Below are 16,124 nucleotides of genomic sequence, written 5' to 3'. Positions count from 1 at the left end.
CTTGCCCAACCAGTTCTCCAGGGGAGATTATTCTTAATTGAAAAAGGCTTTGTGGTGACTATACACAAGGCTAGCTGAGTAACTGGTTATTCATTGAATTACTCTGGAGCTCACGGAGTACCTGCAAATCTGGAAGGACTTGTTAGATTGCCTAATCTTGGATCTTGGGGACATTAATAGCACAGCCTCCTTCCAAGAGTCAGTAACGAAAACATCTTAAAAGCCTCTATTTTCTATAAATAGAATCTTTTTTGTGCCAATTGTCACTTTACCTCAAGTACTTTTTCTACAAGAGCATTTACCCTAACAATGGGTGGTGTATGATACTGGGCAGCTAGGGGGAGCCACAAGCAAAGGATGGTAATATTAACCCAGTGTCATTGAAGACTAGGTGGCCGGGTGAGTGGGGTTCCGTCAGCCGGTGAGTCTGCCCACTTACAAAGTGTTAAGACTTACAGTGATGGTGTCAGGCTGAACTTTTTAAGGAGATTTTCTTGTGGCCCCATACATGAGACAGATGATTTTTTAAATAGCTGTGAAAGACTGAGACATGCTTTGTGTGTGTGCGCTGGCTGTATGTATTTGTGATGTGCCACTACTCAGTATGGCTATAGGGCTTGGCAGTCGCTGTGGGTATCTCACAGGAGTAGTAACCGTTTCAGTGAATGTGTTCTGTTCTAGAACACATTAAAGATGAGTTATTACAAGACAAGTTATTAGAGCGGTCACGGTTTTAAAGGACCACTCTAGTGCCAGGAAAGCATACTCGTTTTCCTGGCACTAGAGTGCCCTGAGGGTGCCCCCACCCTCAGGGTCCCCCTCCCGCCTGGCTCTGGAAAGGGGAAAAGGGTTAAAACTTACCTTTTTCCAGCGCTGGGCGGGGAGCTCTCCTCCTCCTCTCCGCCTCCGATCCTCCCCGTCGGCTGAATGCGCAGACGCGGCAAGAGCTGCGCGCGCATTCAGCCGGTCACATAGGAAAGCATTCATAATGCTTTCCTATGGACGCTTGCGTGCTCTCACTGTGATTTTCACAGTGAGAATCACGCAAGCGCCTCTAGCGGCTGTCAATGAGACAGCCACTAGAGGAAATAGGGGAAGGCTTAACTAATTGATAAACATAGCAGTTTCTCTGAAACTGCTATGTTTATAAAACAATTAGTTAACCCTAGCTGGACCATTAAGCTGAAGTGGTCTGGGTGCCTAGAGTGGTCCTTTAATAACTGGGTGAATCGGAACACCAGGCGATGGAGAAAAGTTGGTTGTAGATTTTGATAAAACATCTCATGATATTGGCAGATCCAATTTAAAAGTGTAAGTAATGAATGTCACTATTGGTGCATTTTATTAAGAAAGTTCGATAATTCTGTCCAACTCTTCTGTTCTATTAGTTATATAGATAAATAATCTTCATAATCTTCTCAACTTTCCCCTTCAACAGTGGCCACTTTGGCGAGGTGAAGAGATGTAGAGAGAAGAGTTCTGGGACTTTCTATGCCGGCAAGTTCATCAAGACACGCAAGTGCAAAGGCAGTCGTCTCGGTTTGGATCGTGAGCAGGTTGAGAGAGAAGTCTTTATCCTGCAGCAGCTCGAACACCCCAACATCATGAAGCTGCACGACGTCTTCGCAAGCAGAGCCGAGATGGTGCTAATTCTGGAGCTGTGAGTATCCAATACTTCTGGAGACCACGCTGTGGGTAATAGTTAGTGTAGGAGGCATGACCTGGCCCTGTCTGGATCTCTGCTTAGTACAGCACGGTTTAACCCCGGATGGGGCTGCTGGGGATATGGTCGTGATTGGGGGGGAGAGGGGTAAACATTTTTTGTTACCGTTTCTTTCCTCTCCATCATCTCTTACTATCATTTATATGTCGACAGACGCATATTGTGATCACCCATAATTTTGTGAAGGATTGATCTTTGAATACAGTATAGTCTTTGTGACAGAGCGTATGGTTCAGAATTTGCTTTGACATGAAGAGTCCAGACTATTAACCCAGTTTGTGAGGACTGCAAGACTCGTTCAGCCGCCTTGTCTCCAAGTGACATTTACAAACACAATGCAAACGTGTTAGTGCTGAGATTAGTCCTAATGGACTACAGATGAATTTGGATTAATTTTGGCACATGTTTTATGCCGGATCTGTGTGAGGATAGGGCGATAAAAGCTGTTTACTTGTATCTAGTCTGGTATAAAGGTCCAGCTGTGCATTCCGAGGTGCTAATCAAAGGCTAATAATGGAGAACTGTAGTTTGAGATTTCTCGTCTGCATTTGGCCCGCTCGGAGATAAAATAAAAGAATGCCTGTTTCTGTATACACAGCTGGGTGTGAGGTGGGTGGCCTCGTATTTACTCGGAATTTGAGAAGAAGAATAGTTTGTAATGGAAGCAATTTCAAATGAGAAAGGTATAAAAAGTGATGGATTTAAGGACAGATTAAGTGTCTTTCTTGTGTCCTAAATTTTTCATTTTCTCCCCCCCCCCCTCCCCTCCCCTCCCCTCTAAAAAAGGTCTGATCATATTCTATCTACGGGGAAACATATCGTACCTGACTGAAATAGCGGTATATTTAAAAGCATGTTGGATATTCCATCACGTCTCAATGCCCTGCCCCAGTACACTGATGGCCTAGGGTTTGGCTTTCTAACCTTTGACCACAAAGTGTCCAGTTTCAGACACTGAGCCTGGAATGTCCATTAAGATGCTTGTCCTCAGGTGTAACAGATCCCAGCGCTTCTCGTTCTGCTAAATGCTGCTTTTCCTGCACTACTAATGAAAACCTCTCGCCCACAGGTATAAAAATCAACATATATTTAATTCCTTTAAAATCCGTTAAACGGGTAACTCACACAGGAGCAATCTGTCACGTTTCCCCAGACGATGCTGTGAGTGTGTTACTCTATTAAAAGAATTCTATAAATGCTGATTTTTATACATCCTGGTTATGGTTTAATTTATTGTAGCTGGAATCGCCCCATTAGCCCTTTATTACGGCCAGTTATTGGACCCGTATAATACGAGCGATTCCGGAATGCTGGTGTTTCTGTACGTAGTGTTCATTGTAGCAGGATGCCGTGATACTGGCTGTAGGTAGGTCCATGCTTGCTGGTGGTACTCTGCTTAATGTGTGTCCTCTGTTACTCAGAATTCGAGGTGGAGAACTCTTTGACTTTATAGCAGAGAAAGAGGCCCTTTCTGAAGAGGAAGCCATTGAATTTCTGGAGCAAATCCTGAGAGGAGTCGCCTACATGCACAGCCGTCACATTGCGCACTTTGACCTAAAGGTAGGTCATCTCTGGGTTAGGCAGCTTCCTCGAGCTTTACCTCTCAGGGGTTAGCTGTAAGGTTGGTATTATAGAGGGGGGGTATGCTGGAAGGTAGGTGGGTTTTATAGAGGGGGGTATGCTGGAAGGTAGGTGGGTTTTATAGAGGGGGGTATGCTGGAAGGTAGGTTTTATAGAGTGGGTATGCTGGAAGGTAGGTGGGTTTTATAGAGGGGGTATGCTGGAAGGTAGGTGGGTTTTATAGAGGGGGTATGCTGGAAGGTAGGTGGGTTTTATAGAGGGGGTATGCTGGAAGGTAGGTGGGTTTTATAGAGGGGGTATGCTGGAAGGTAGGTGGGTTTTATAGAGGGGGGTATGCTGGAAGGTAGGTGGGTTTTATAGAGGGGGGTATGCTGGAAGGTAGGTGGGTTTTATAGAGGGGGTATGCTGGAAGGTAGGTGGGTTTTATAGAGGGGGGTATGCTGGAAGGTAGGTGGGTTTTATAGAGGGGGGTATGCTGGAAGGTAGGTGGGTTTTATAGAGGGGGGTATGCTGGAAGGTAGGTGGGTTTTATAGAGGGGGGTATGCTGGAAGGTAGGTGGGTTTTATAGAGGGGGGTATGCTGGAAGGTAGGTGGGTTTTATAGAGGGGGGTATGCTGGAAGGTAGGTGGGTTTTATAGAGGGGGTATGCTGGAAGGTAGGTGGGTTTTATAGAGGGGGTATGCTGGAAGGTAGGTGGGTTTTATAGAGAGGGGTATGCTGGAAGGTAGGTGGGTTTTATAGAGGGGGTATGCTGGAAGGTAGGTGGGTTTTATAGAGGGGGGTATGCTGGAAGGTAGGTGGGTTTTATAGAGGGGGTATGCTGGAAGGTAGGTGGGTTTTATAGAGGGGGTATGCTGGAAGGTAGGTGGGTTTTTTAGAGGGGGTATGCTGGAAGGTAGGTGGGTTTTATAGAGGGGGGGTATGCTGGAAGGTAGGTGGGTTTTATAGAGGGGGTATGCTGGAAGGTAGGTGGGTTTTATAGAGGGGGTATGCTGGAAAGTAGGTGGGTTTTATAGAGGGGGTATGCTGGAAGGTAGGTGGGTTTTATAGAGGGGGGTATGCTGGAAGGTAGGTGGTTTTTTTAGAGGGGGGTATGCTGGAAGGTAGGTGGGTTTTATAGAGGGGGGTATGCTGGAAGGTAGGTGGGTTTTATAGAGGGGGTATGCTGGAAGGTAGGTGGGTTTTATAGAGGGGGTATGCTGGAAGGTAGGTGGGTTTTATAGAGGGGGGTATGCTGGAAGGTAGGTGGGTTTTATAGAGGGGGGTATGCTGGAAGGTAGGTGGGTTTTATAGAGGGGGGTATGCTGGAAGGTAGGTGGGTTTTATAGAGGGGGTATGCTTGAAGGTAGGTGGGTTTTATAGAGGGGGGTATGCTGGAAGGTAGGTGGGTATTCTAGAGTCCATGCTCGGTCCCGTCCGACCCACACTCTGCTCATTAACCATTGTGAAGATACAGAGGGAGCTGGCAGTGTTTGTGCCTGAGGCTACCTACCTGTATATGTAGGTAATTGTAACCAGCTGCTGTTACTGCTGGCGTTGCTCTCTGTATACCGACACAATATGTGGCTTCATATTACATTTAAAGAGACAGTGATCGTCTTTTCCTAAACCAGACACGTGATCCCAGGCTGAGGATGCTGGGTGTTCTCGGCTCGGTTATTGTAGTCACATGGAGATTTACCATTTCACAATGTATGCTGCCACCTGCTGGTTACAATAAGATGTGCACCATCTTACAGTCACCCAGTGATGGAGAAATATAGTTCCTATAATATTATAGAATGTGCAATGTGTTTAAAAGCTGGATATTTGCCGTATCACTGAAAGCCGCGTTGAAATCAAACTCTTTAGAATGCACCTGGTCAGTAAACGTTAAAGTATGCGAGCAGGAATAAAGCAATGGCAGCCGCAAGACAGCATGAAGTCAGCACGTCCTGCTACACAAAACCGATTTGACATCATTTAAACCACGTACAAAATAACTCCCAGCATGCACCTTGCTACCTCTCACACTGGCCGTACAACTGGTGCAGGAATCGGTAGCGTGGAGAGGGTTGATGAGAATGACTGACGGCATAGTGAATTTCCACGACCCACTGAAATAAATGCATAAAAATATATTTTATAAAATGTCTTGTTTTATTTTCCACCCTTCTCAGCCTGAAAATATGATGTTACTAGAAAAAGATACGCCACACCACAAAGTTAAGATCATTGATTTCGGCTTGGCCCAGAAGATTGAGGACGGAGCCGTATTTAAAAGCTTGTGTGGGACCCCCCAGTATATCGGTAAGCATGTTCTATACAGCTGGTTACAGTCTTTCATTGCGTTCCAAGCGTGGATCTCTCCGCTCTCCATCTCCCCCACTTCCTTCACTGTGGGTTATTACAAATATCTGGACTGTGTGAAAATCCAATAAGCTATCAGATTGTGTGTGTAGAGCCGTGTCCAGATTCCGTGTCCAGATTCCGAACCAGGAATGCAGCAATGATCCCACAGCTAAATGTTTAAAACAAGTTCAATCTTGCTCCTCTGAATGTTTCCCCCATACAGCATGTCCCGTGACGTCACACAGCTTCACTAACAAACCATCATGTCTCTCTCTGCTGCAGCTCCCGAAGTTATAAACTATGAGCCGCTGGGATCCCCGACAGACATGTGGTAAGTACGTCCGATGACCTGGCTCCGTATCTGTGTAATGAATTCACATCCTTACCTGTATCCCTGTAAAGTGGCACGTGGTGAAAATTGGCACTAGTGCAGGACACAGCTCAACATTATATTTCTGATCGGCTAATAAAATGCTGCGCTGCTGCCCCTACAGATCTCCCGGCTGATTGTCCACCATCATTGGGGCATTAAACAGAGTTTCCAAACTTTTGTTAAGTACAGTTTTTTTGTATCTTGCCTGGGGATTGTGCAAAATGTCTGACATCATTATGAGAAGTGTGTTAAAGGAAAGAGCTATATTGTTTAAACACAAATAGGGGCCAGCTACATGGGACCAGGAGGATTTTGTTAAATACTGGAAACAAAATTGTAGTTTAATTTTTGTATCTGTTTATTTTGTTTCAAGATTGTCATTCAGCATTGTGCTTTACGTGGATACTATATAGCAATGCCCAGTCCGTACATGGATACTATATAGCAATGCCCGGTCCGTACATGGATACTATATAGCAATGCCCAGTCCGTACATGGATACTATATAGCAATACCCGGTCCGTACATGGATACTATATAGCAATGCCCGGTCCGTACATGGATACTATATAGCAATGCCCGGTCCGTACATGGATACTATATAGCAATGCCCAGTCCGTACATGGATACTATATAGCAATACCCGGTCCGTACATGGATACTATATAGCAATGCCCGGTCCGTACGTGGATACTATATAGCAATGCCCAGTCCGTACATGGATACTATATAGCAATGCCCGGTCCGTACATGGATACTATATAGCAATGCCCGGTCTGTACATGGATACTATATAGCAATGCCCAGTCCGTACATGGATACTATATAGCAATGCCCGGTCCGTACATGGATACTATATAGCAATGCCCAGTCCGTACATGGATACTATATAGCAATGCCCAGTCCGTACATGGATACTATATAGCAATGCCCGGTCCGTACATGGATACTATATAGCAATGCCCAGTCCGTACATGGATACTATATAGCAATACCCGGTCCGTACATGGATACTATATAGCAATGCCCGGTCCGTACATGGATACTATATAGCAATGCCCAGTCCGTACATGGATACTATATAGCAATGCCCAGTCCGTACATGGATACTATATAGCAATGCCCAGTCCGTACATGGATACTATATAGCAATGCCCGGTCCGTACATGGATACTATATAGCAATGCCCAGTCCATACATGGATACTATATAGCTGTGTTACGCAATGCCCGGTCCGTACATGGATGCCCGGTCCGTACATGGATGCCCGGTCCGTACATGGATACTAGCAATGCCCAGTCCGTACATGGATACTATATAGCTGTGTTACGCAATGCCCGGTCCGTACATGGATACTATATAGCAATGCCCGGTCTGTACATGGATACTATATAGCAATGCCCAGTCCGTACATGGATACTATATAGCTGTGTTACACAATGCCCGGTCCGTACAGGGATATTATATAGCAATGCCCAGTCCGTACATGGATACTATATAGCTGTGTTACACAATGCCCAGTCCGTACATGGATACTATATAGCTGTGTTACACAATGCCCGGTAAGTACATGGATACTATATAGCTGTGTTACACAATGCCCGGTCCGTACATGGATACTATATAGCTGTGTTACGCAATGCCCGGTCCGTACATGGATACTATATAGCAATGCCCGGTCCGTACATGGATACTATATAGCAATGCCCGGTCCGTACATGGATACTATATAGCTGTGTTACACAATGCCCGGCCCGTACATGGATACTATATAGCAATGCCCGGTCCGTACATTGATACTATATAGCTGTGTTACGCAATGCCCGGTCCGTACATGGATACTATATAGCTGTGTTACGCAATGCCCGGTCCGTACATGGATACTATATAGCTGTGTTACACAATGCCCAGTCCGTACATGGATACTATATAGCAATGCCCGGTCCGTACATGGATACTATATAGCAATGCCCGGTCTGTACATGGATACTATATAGCTGTGTTACACAATGCCCGGTCTGTACATGGATACTATATAGCTGTGTTACACAATGCCCGGTCCGTACATGGATACTATATAGCAATGCCCGGTCCGTACATGGATACTATATAGCTGTGTTACACAATGCCCGGTCCGTACATGGATACTATATAGCAATGCCCGGTCCGTACATGGATACTATATAGCTGTGTTACACAATGCCCGGTCTGTACATGGATACTATATAGCTGTGTTACTCAATGCCCGGTCCATACATGGATACTATATAGCTGTGTTACACAATGCCCGGTCCGTACATGGATACTATATAGCTGTGTTACACAATGCCCGGTCCGTACATGGATACTATATAGCAATGCCCAGTCCGTACATGGATACTATATAGCTGTGTTACACAATGCCCGGTCCATACATGGATACTATATAACTGTGTTACACAATGCCCGGTCCGTACATGGATACTATATAGCAATGTTACACAATGCCCGGTCCGTACATGGATACTATATAGCTGTGTTACACAATGCCCGGTCTGTACATGGATACTATATAGCTGTGTTACACAATGCCCGGTCCGTACAGGGATATTATATAGCAATGCCCGGTCTGTACATGGATACTATATAGCTGTGTTACACAATGCCCAGTCCGTACATGGATACTATATAGCTGTGTTACACAATGCCCGGTCTGTACATGGATACTATATAGCAATGCCCGGTCCGTACATGGATACTATATAGCTGTGTTACACAATGCCCGGTCCGTACATGGATACTATATAGCAATGCCCGGTCCGTACATGGATACTATATAGCTGTGTTACACAATGCCCGGTAAGTACATGGATACTATATAGCTGTGTTACACAATGCCCGGTCCGTACATGGATACTATATAGCTGTGTTACGCAATGCCCGGTCCGTACATGGATACTATATAGCAATGCCCGGTCCGTACATGGATACTATATAGCTGTGTTACACAATGCCCGGTCCGTACATGGATACTATATAGCTGTGTTACGCAATGCCCGGTCCGTACATGGATACTATATAGCTGTGTTACGCAATGCCCGGTCCGTACATGGATACTATATAGCTGTGTTACACAATGCCCGGTCCGTACATGGATACTATATAGCAATGCCAGGTCCGTACATGGATACTATATAGCTGTGTTACACAATGCCCGGTCTGTACATGGATACTATATAGCTGTGTTACACAATGCCCGGTCTGTACATGGATACTATATAGCTGTGTTACACAATGCCCGGTCCGTACATGGATACTATATAGCTGTGTTACACAATGAGATTTGTCATTCTGTTCATTCGTTTGTGTTTTTCTGTTCTAGGAGTATCGGTGTGATCACCTACATCCTGTGAGTAACTCTTCACCAATTTTCATTAAAATACTCTCCTCTATTCAGTGTAATGTTTTGTGTTCTCCAGTTTATAAACACTTAGTAAATTGCTGTATTTTATCACGGTGTTGCCCGCAGCGGGGCTTAGCTTGGCCAGTTCTCTCTTCCCACAAGCGTAGGCCTGCGTTACTACAGTGCGTTGAAAGTACAGCCGAAATTTTTTTTATGTTTCGATTTTTTCCCCTATAAATATTTGCCATTCTTTTTAAATTGATCGTGATGGCTAGATAGACGGTTTCTATCATTGAGAAAGCCTTCGATTCCTGTAAAGTCTCTGAAAATGAAGCTTGCTCCAGGATGAAAACATCCACCATTTTGTTGCAGTTAATTGGGTCCTGCTGTATTGTCTGCTTACATTTCACCTTTATTCACTGCAGACTCAGCGGTTTATCTCCCTTCCAAGGTGAGACCGACGCGGAGACACTAACGAATGTCGTGACGGGAAACTATGAGTTTGATGACCGTTTCTTCAAAGACACCAGCGAGATGGCCAAAGATTTCATACGGCAACTTCTGCTAAAAGAGCCCAGGTGTGTATCCTTATCGCGGGGGTGGAAAGCATCAGGGATCGGACTAGCGTTTCAGGGTCGCTATGGTGTTTCACGTCTAGTCAAACAAATTGTATTAAATTCAGTATGTCTTTATCGGTCTTCCCTAATCCTGTGGTAACATCCAGGATTACTATCCTTCCAAAAATTATCTAATAAAAGCTCAGTGCTGGCATTTGAGATTTGTGTTACTGTCCAAAAGTCTTACTTGATAATAAAAGAATGTCCCATAAATCTGTCCCTAGAGAAATGGGAGGACCCTGTAGAGTTTAGTAAATCCTTCTGCAAGTTCTTCCCCATCCTTTTGCTGTTCTAAAGACCAGAGGGACGTATCCTGATGGTAGAGGAAGTTTGAAGGTAATCAGGACTGTTTTTTTTTTATAGATGAGCAGAGATGGTAGAGACCTGTACAGGAGGAGTTGGATAGATGTTTATGATTCTGCCTTATCTGGAGCTTGCTGTAACGGTGCTTTGCAATCAGCGGTGTTATTTGCTAATTGCTATCTTTATTTTGACTTTGTTGCAGTGATCGGCTGACGGCGGTGGAATGTCTCATTCACCCGTGGATCAAGGTGAGCGACTAATCCTTGCTATCAAATAACATGTATCTTCCACTCTGTTTACGTCTGTTATTCGAAATGCGTGGGATTGCAGTAGGTCATTGGTTGCAATATGTGATCGGAAGGCTGAAGTGAAATCCAGTGACGTATCGCCATATTGGTGGCTTTTGGAACTATTCTGCCTTATCATTCAGTAAGGGAATGTCAATATTGCTTCGGAAGTTAGAGCCTTCCTATTTTTCTTTTGAATCCATTAGCGGTATGCTTGGTGTGTGTACTTTGTGTGATAATGTTATCTCCCTGATGAGGGTTCGGACTTTCCGCTAACTTACCAATGCGGAGTTATTGTCTGCCATGTCGTAGAGGGTAGGGGTAGGCACAGCGGTTTGTAGTGATGCATTGATAATGCTTTCCTATGGACTGTTAAAATGAGCCGCTCGGGAGCTGACGTTGGTGGGGGAGGAGAGGTCTCCAGCGCCGAGGGAGCCCGGCGCTGGATTAAGGTAAGCTGCTGAAGGGGCTTCAACCCCTTCAGCACCACGGGCGGGGGTCCCCCAAAGATGACAGTGCCAGCAAAAAAGGTTTGTTTTCCTGACACTATAATGATCCTTTAATATTATTATATAAAAAGAAAATCTGTCCTAAGTAGTATCCGATTTACCATCACAAAATAAAAAATTAAAAAGGGTCAAAATTCTGAATTATTGCTTTTTGGATTATTGATTTTTTTTTAATTAATTTTTTACGTCTTTTCAGCCATTGACAAGAAAGCAAGCTATGAACAGGAGTCGATCCTCCATCAACATGAAAAACTTCAAAAAATTCAACGCCCGGAGAAAATGGAAGGTTAGTACGTTACAGAGTTTACTGCACTGCTCATCAATGGAGGGAAAAAATACCAACTAAATAACAATATCCTTATAAATGAATATTACTCGTTGTGCCAAGAACCTGTGATCGAGCAGGAGCCACATGTGAGCACTTTGTGAATTCATCAGTATTGGGGAAGCCCCAAATTGTTCACCCCCATGGTACCCCGTTATGGGAACACTTGGTTCTATTGGGATTTATTGTGAATATCTGCTTGGAGTCTATCCTGGGTACTTGCCACGTGTCTGCCATATGACATATCTTTCTTTATCTCCCAGCTGTCATACAATATGGTGTCTGCGTGTAACCGACTCTGCCGAATGAAGTTGCTGTGTAACCCCAGCAAAGATGAAGAGGAACTGGTAAGAGCATGTTGTGATGTTATGATGATAATTACTAGAAGGACTGCATAATAAGCCCTGTTCGTATCAATCCGTAGATTGATTATTTGTCTGACATTGGGGTTCGGCTTGCAGATAATCAGTTTCGGCAGACTCTCTAGCCACGGGGAGAGGTCATGTTTTGATTACTTTTCTTGTTTAGCTATGTAAAATAAATCCACAATATTGGATCAATCAACTTTTACCCGATGGATCTTCTTCCTAATGTGGTTCCATCAAAATGTAGGGCTTTTGTGGATGAAGTCTCTCCCCTTTTTGATAAGGCAGAACTCCCAGAAACCTTTTCTCCTACTCGTTGAGAGCCTATTTCAGCCTCCCAGAGACATGGCTTAATAGCCTGAATTAATTTATTAATATTCCAGATTGCAATCGCTTTCTCTAACCGTCCTAGTATGTAATCTATATGCATGAATATTTCTTACCTCTTCCCCCAATTTTGTAAAAATCTTTTGCTAAATCTAAACTGACTACACATCTTTACAACCCTTTCTCTAGGTTCACCCCCACACTGAGCTGCTCCCTGATCCCCCAACCTCCTTACCTGCCCGAGAGTTCCTATGTAGGTAAAAGTACCAGTGAAAAGCTATACTAAACCTGAAGATGGCATTACTCCTCCTATTGATGTGCGTGACGAGACATTCACCCACTCAGCCCTATATTATTCGCACAATGCGTAATGTAATGACAGGAGGCGATACGTTGCGCACTTACAGCTGGTATTTCTTGGGGCCATCTTGGTTGTGGTGTTAGTGCCGCAGAGACTCGAAACTCCGAATAGTCGGCTCTTTGATGGCCTCGTGAGTCCCTTGCTTTCTGAAATGAGCAGTTCCATACAATGGAATTCTAATAGATTATGAAACAGTCACTACTGAGAGAGTGTAGACCGCAACAGGTAGCGGAGTGTGACATCTACCCTAATATTTATCTAACCCCGTCAAACATTTTACTTATCTAAAACCCCAAACATCTGTGTGTGCTTATGTTACTTTACATGTATCTAGTCACTTGTCAACTCTCCCCCCCTCCTTTTAGCGGCAGTGTGAAAGTGACCAGGAGGATGAGAAGACGAAGCCCGTCGCACTCTTACGCAGGCGTTTGAGCAGCTGCTCGTGACTTCACGTGAGCATCCAACAACATGCTGTTCTCGCGCATGCAGTGCCTCTCTACTCGCCTGTTCTGCTGCCCATTAAACCACAGGGCGAAGGTCATAGACGGCTATGAGGAGACGTGGGAGCACGAAGTATCAGCTAGTGAGAGCCACCGGTCGTCACGTCAATGGGGCCTTCCAGAAGCTGACGCACAGGGCCGTCAAGCCTTGCATGTGAATGTAAAAACTTTTATCATTGACCAACAGTTCAAGCATGCTGCATGGAATTCCGCTTTGCTGTCAGGGAGATCCTGAAAGCCTGTTTGGTGGACAGCAGCCTTGATTTGGAGATGTTCCATCTTTGAGTGCTTTTACTTTATCACAAGAACAATATATATTATTCCTACGTGAAACTCCACAATCCCAAACTTTACACAGACCATTTCTGTTTTACAAGCTGAGCCACATAAACCGTTCTCTTCATTTCTTTACTAATTATCGATTCTTTTATACGGGAAACTGGCTGCAGAATGTAGTGATGCAACAGTAACCCACCTAATATTTTATTTTATATTATTTGGGGGGTTGTTTTGTTCATTATTTTAGGTTTTATTCCCTTTTCAATAGTTTGTTGTATTAAAAAAAAAAAAAAGTTAAAAGTCTTAAAATGAATGAGACGGTGTGTAATGCCTTCTTTTATTAAGACCATGTTGACAAATAGTATAAAGAGGTTGCTATATCTGGCAGGTTTTTACCAATCCGGAGAGGATACACACGCAGGATATCGAAGGAGAATATAAAAGGACAGGGAGCGATATATTTTATGGTAACAAAATATGAGGTCAAGATTCACAAACCATTTTATATTCCATTATTAAAAAGCAAAGATTTTCTTCGTTGGTCATTTATTTTTCCTAGTTAAAAAAAATAAAAAAATAAAAATAAAAGGTTGCAAATGAATGTTCTCATTTCAAAGGGTTTCCACAAAATATAAAAAATGTGACTATGGTGATTAGGTTTTGCTTTGCACTGCAGATGGCGAGTTTCCTACACATTGCAGGTGCAAATGTATATCAAAGGGTTTAATAAATTATTAGTTTGTTGGACCACATTTCCAATGTGTCGGCATATGTAATGGCAAGCACTCACATAAAACTTCAAATAGACCGTACAAAACCGGAGGTAAATCTGATTTTAGCCTTTTGGCCATTATCCTTGCTTGCATGGGACCAGGCTGCAAACCCCTCTATTCTGTGCTCCCATTGGCTGCAATGGGCAGAGTGCAGTTGTACGCTGTGTTCCCATTGGCTGCAATGGGAAGAGTGCAGTTGTACGCTGTGTTCCCATTGGCTGCAATGGGCAGAGTGCAGTTGTACGCTGTGTTCCCATTGGCTGCAATGGGAAGAGTGCAGTTGTACGCTGTGTTCCCATTGGCCCGAATGGTCAGAGTGCAGTTGTACGCTGTGTTCCCATTGGCTGCAATGGGCGGAGTGCAGTTGTACGCTGTGTTCCCATTGGCTGCAATGGGCGGAGTGCAGTTGTACGCTGTGTTCCCATTGGCTGCAATGGGCGGAGTGCAGTTGTACGCTGTGTTCCCATTGGCTGCAATGGGCGGAGTGCAGTTGTACCCTGTGTTCCTATTGGTTGGAATGGGCGGAGAGCAGTTGTACGCTTTGTTCCCATTGGCTGTACGGGGGGGGCTGTGCTGTATACAGGGGGCTGTGCTGTATTCAGGGGACATGCTATGTTATACAGGGGGCTGTGCTGTATACAGGGGGACGGGTTATGTTAAATAGGGGGCTGTACTGTATACAGAGGGACATGTTATGTTATACAGGGGGATGTGTTATACAGGGGACTGTGCTGCCTACAGGGAGGGCATGTTATACTGGGGGCTTTACTGTATACAGGGGACATGTTATACAGGGGGCTGTGCTGTATACAGGGGGACAGGTTATGTTAAATAGGGGGCTGTACTGTATACAGAGGGACATGTTATGTTATACAGGGGGATGTGTTAAACAGGGGACTGTGCTGCCTACAGGGGGGACATGTTATACTGGGGGCTTTACTATATACAGGGGACATGTTATGTTATACAGGGGGCTGTGCTGTATACAGGGGGACATGTTATACAGGGGGCTGTGCTGTATACAGGGGGACATGTTATGTTATACAGGGGGCTGTACTGTATACAGGGGGGGCATGGTATGTTATATAGGGGACATGTTATGTTATACAGGGGGCTGTGCTGTATACAGGGGGACATGTTATATAGGGGGCTGTGCTGTATACAGGGGGACATGTTATGTTATACAGGGGGACGTGCTATGTTATACAGGGGGCTGTACTGTATACAGAGGGACATGTTATGTTATACAGGGGGCTGTACTGTATACAGAGGGACATGTTATGTTATACAGGGGGCTGTACTGTATACAGAGGGACATGTCATATTATGTTACAGGGGGGACATGTCATATTATGTTACAGGGGGGACATGTCATATTATGTTACAGGGGGGACATGTCATATTATGTTACAGGCGGCTGTGCTGTATACAGATGGACATGTTAAATTATACAGGGGGTGCATGTTATATTATGTTACAGGGGGGTTATGTTATATTATGTTAGAGGGGGGGACTTGTTATATTATGTTGCGGGGGACATGTTATATTATGTTACGGGGGGTATGTTATATTATGTTAGAGGGGGGACATGTTATATTATGTTAGAGGGGGGACATGTTATATTATGTTAGAGGGGGGTATGTTATATTATGTTAGAGGGGGGGTATGTTATATTATGTTAGAGGGGGGGTATGTTATATTATGTTAGAGGGGGGGTATGTTATATTATGTTAGAGGGGGGTATGTTATATTATGTTAGAGGGGGGTATGTTATATTATGTTAGAGGGGGGTATGTTATATTATGTTAGAGGGGGGTATGTTATATTATGTTAGAGGGGGGTATGTTATATTATGTTAGAGGGGGGTATGTTATATTATGTTAGAGGGGGGTATGTTATATTATGTTAGAGGGGGGTATGTTATATTATGTTAGAGGGGGGTATGTTATATTATGTTAGAGGGGGGTATGTTATATTATGTTAGAGGGGGGTATGTTATATTATGTTAGAGGGGGGTATGTTATATTATGTTAGGGGGGGACATGTCATGTTAGAGGGGGAAATGTTATATTATACAGAGGGTATGC

At 44.2% G+C, this 16,124-nt stretch overlaps 1 protein-coding gene across 4 annotated transcripts in view; it reads left to right on the top strand.

The window, feature by feature from the left end:
* The window catches only part of LOC134583097 (death-associated protein kinase 2-like), a 64,528-nt gene extending 50,774 nt beyond the window's left edge, over positions 1 to 13,754 (top strand). For all 4 annotated transcript variants that reach the window (XM_063439871.1, XM_063439868.1, XM_063439870.1 and 1 more), the window contains 10 exons: positions 1,439 to 1,660; positions 3,145 to 3,283; positions 5,465 to 5,594; positions 5,919 to 5,967; positions 9,371 to 9,397; positions 9,817 to 9,969; positions 10,514 to 10,559; positions 11,304 to 11,393; positions 11,696 to 11,779; positions 12,851 to 13,754. In XM_063439871.1, the coding sequence (XP_063295941.1) occupies positions 1,439 to 1,660; positions 3,145 to 3,283; positions 5,465 to 5,594; positions 5,919 to 5,967; positions 9,371 to 9,397; positions 9,817 to 9,969; positions 10,514 to 10,559; positions 11,304 to 11,393; positions 11,696 to 11,779; positions 12,851 to 12,931 (1,021 nt within the window). In that variant the 3' untranslated portion in view covers positions 12,932 to 13,754. The remainder of the gene's footprint in view (positions 1 to 1,438; positions 1,661 to 3,144; positions 3,284 to 5,464; positions 5,595 to 5,918; positions 5,968 to 9,370; positions 9,398 to 9,816; positions 9,970 to 10,513; positions 10,560 to 11,303; positions 11,394 to 11,695; positions 11,780 to 12,850) is intronic.
* Positions 13,755 to 16,124: the final 2,370 nt, after the last annotated feature.

Source organism: Pelobates fuscus, chromosome 13 (genome assembly GCF_036172605.1).
Source record: "Pelobates fuscus isolate aPelFus1 chromosome 13, aPelFus1.pri, whole genome shotgun sequence".
Classification (NCBI taxonomy): Eukaryota; Metazoa; Chordata; class Amphibia; order Anura; family Pelobatidae; genus Pelobates; species Pelobates fuscus.
The sequence above is the reverse complement of the archived record's forward strand: the minus strand, read 5'-3'. Positions and strand labels throughout refer to the sequence as shown.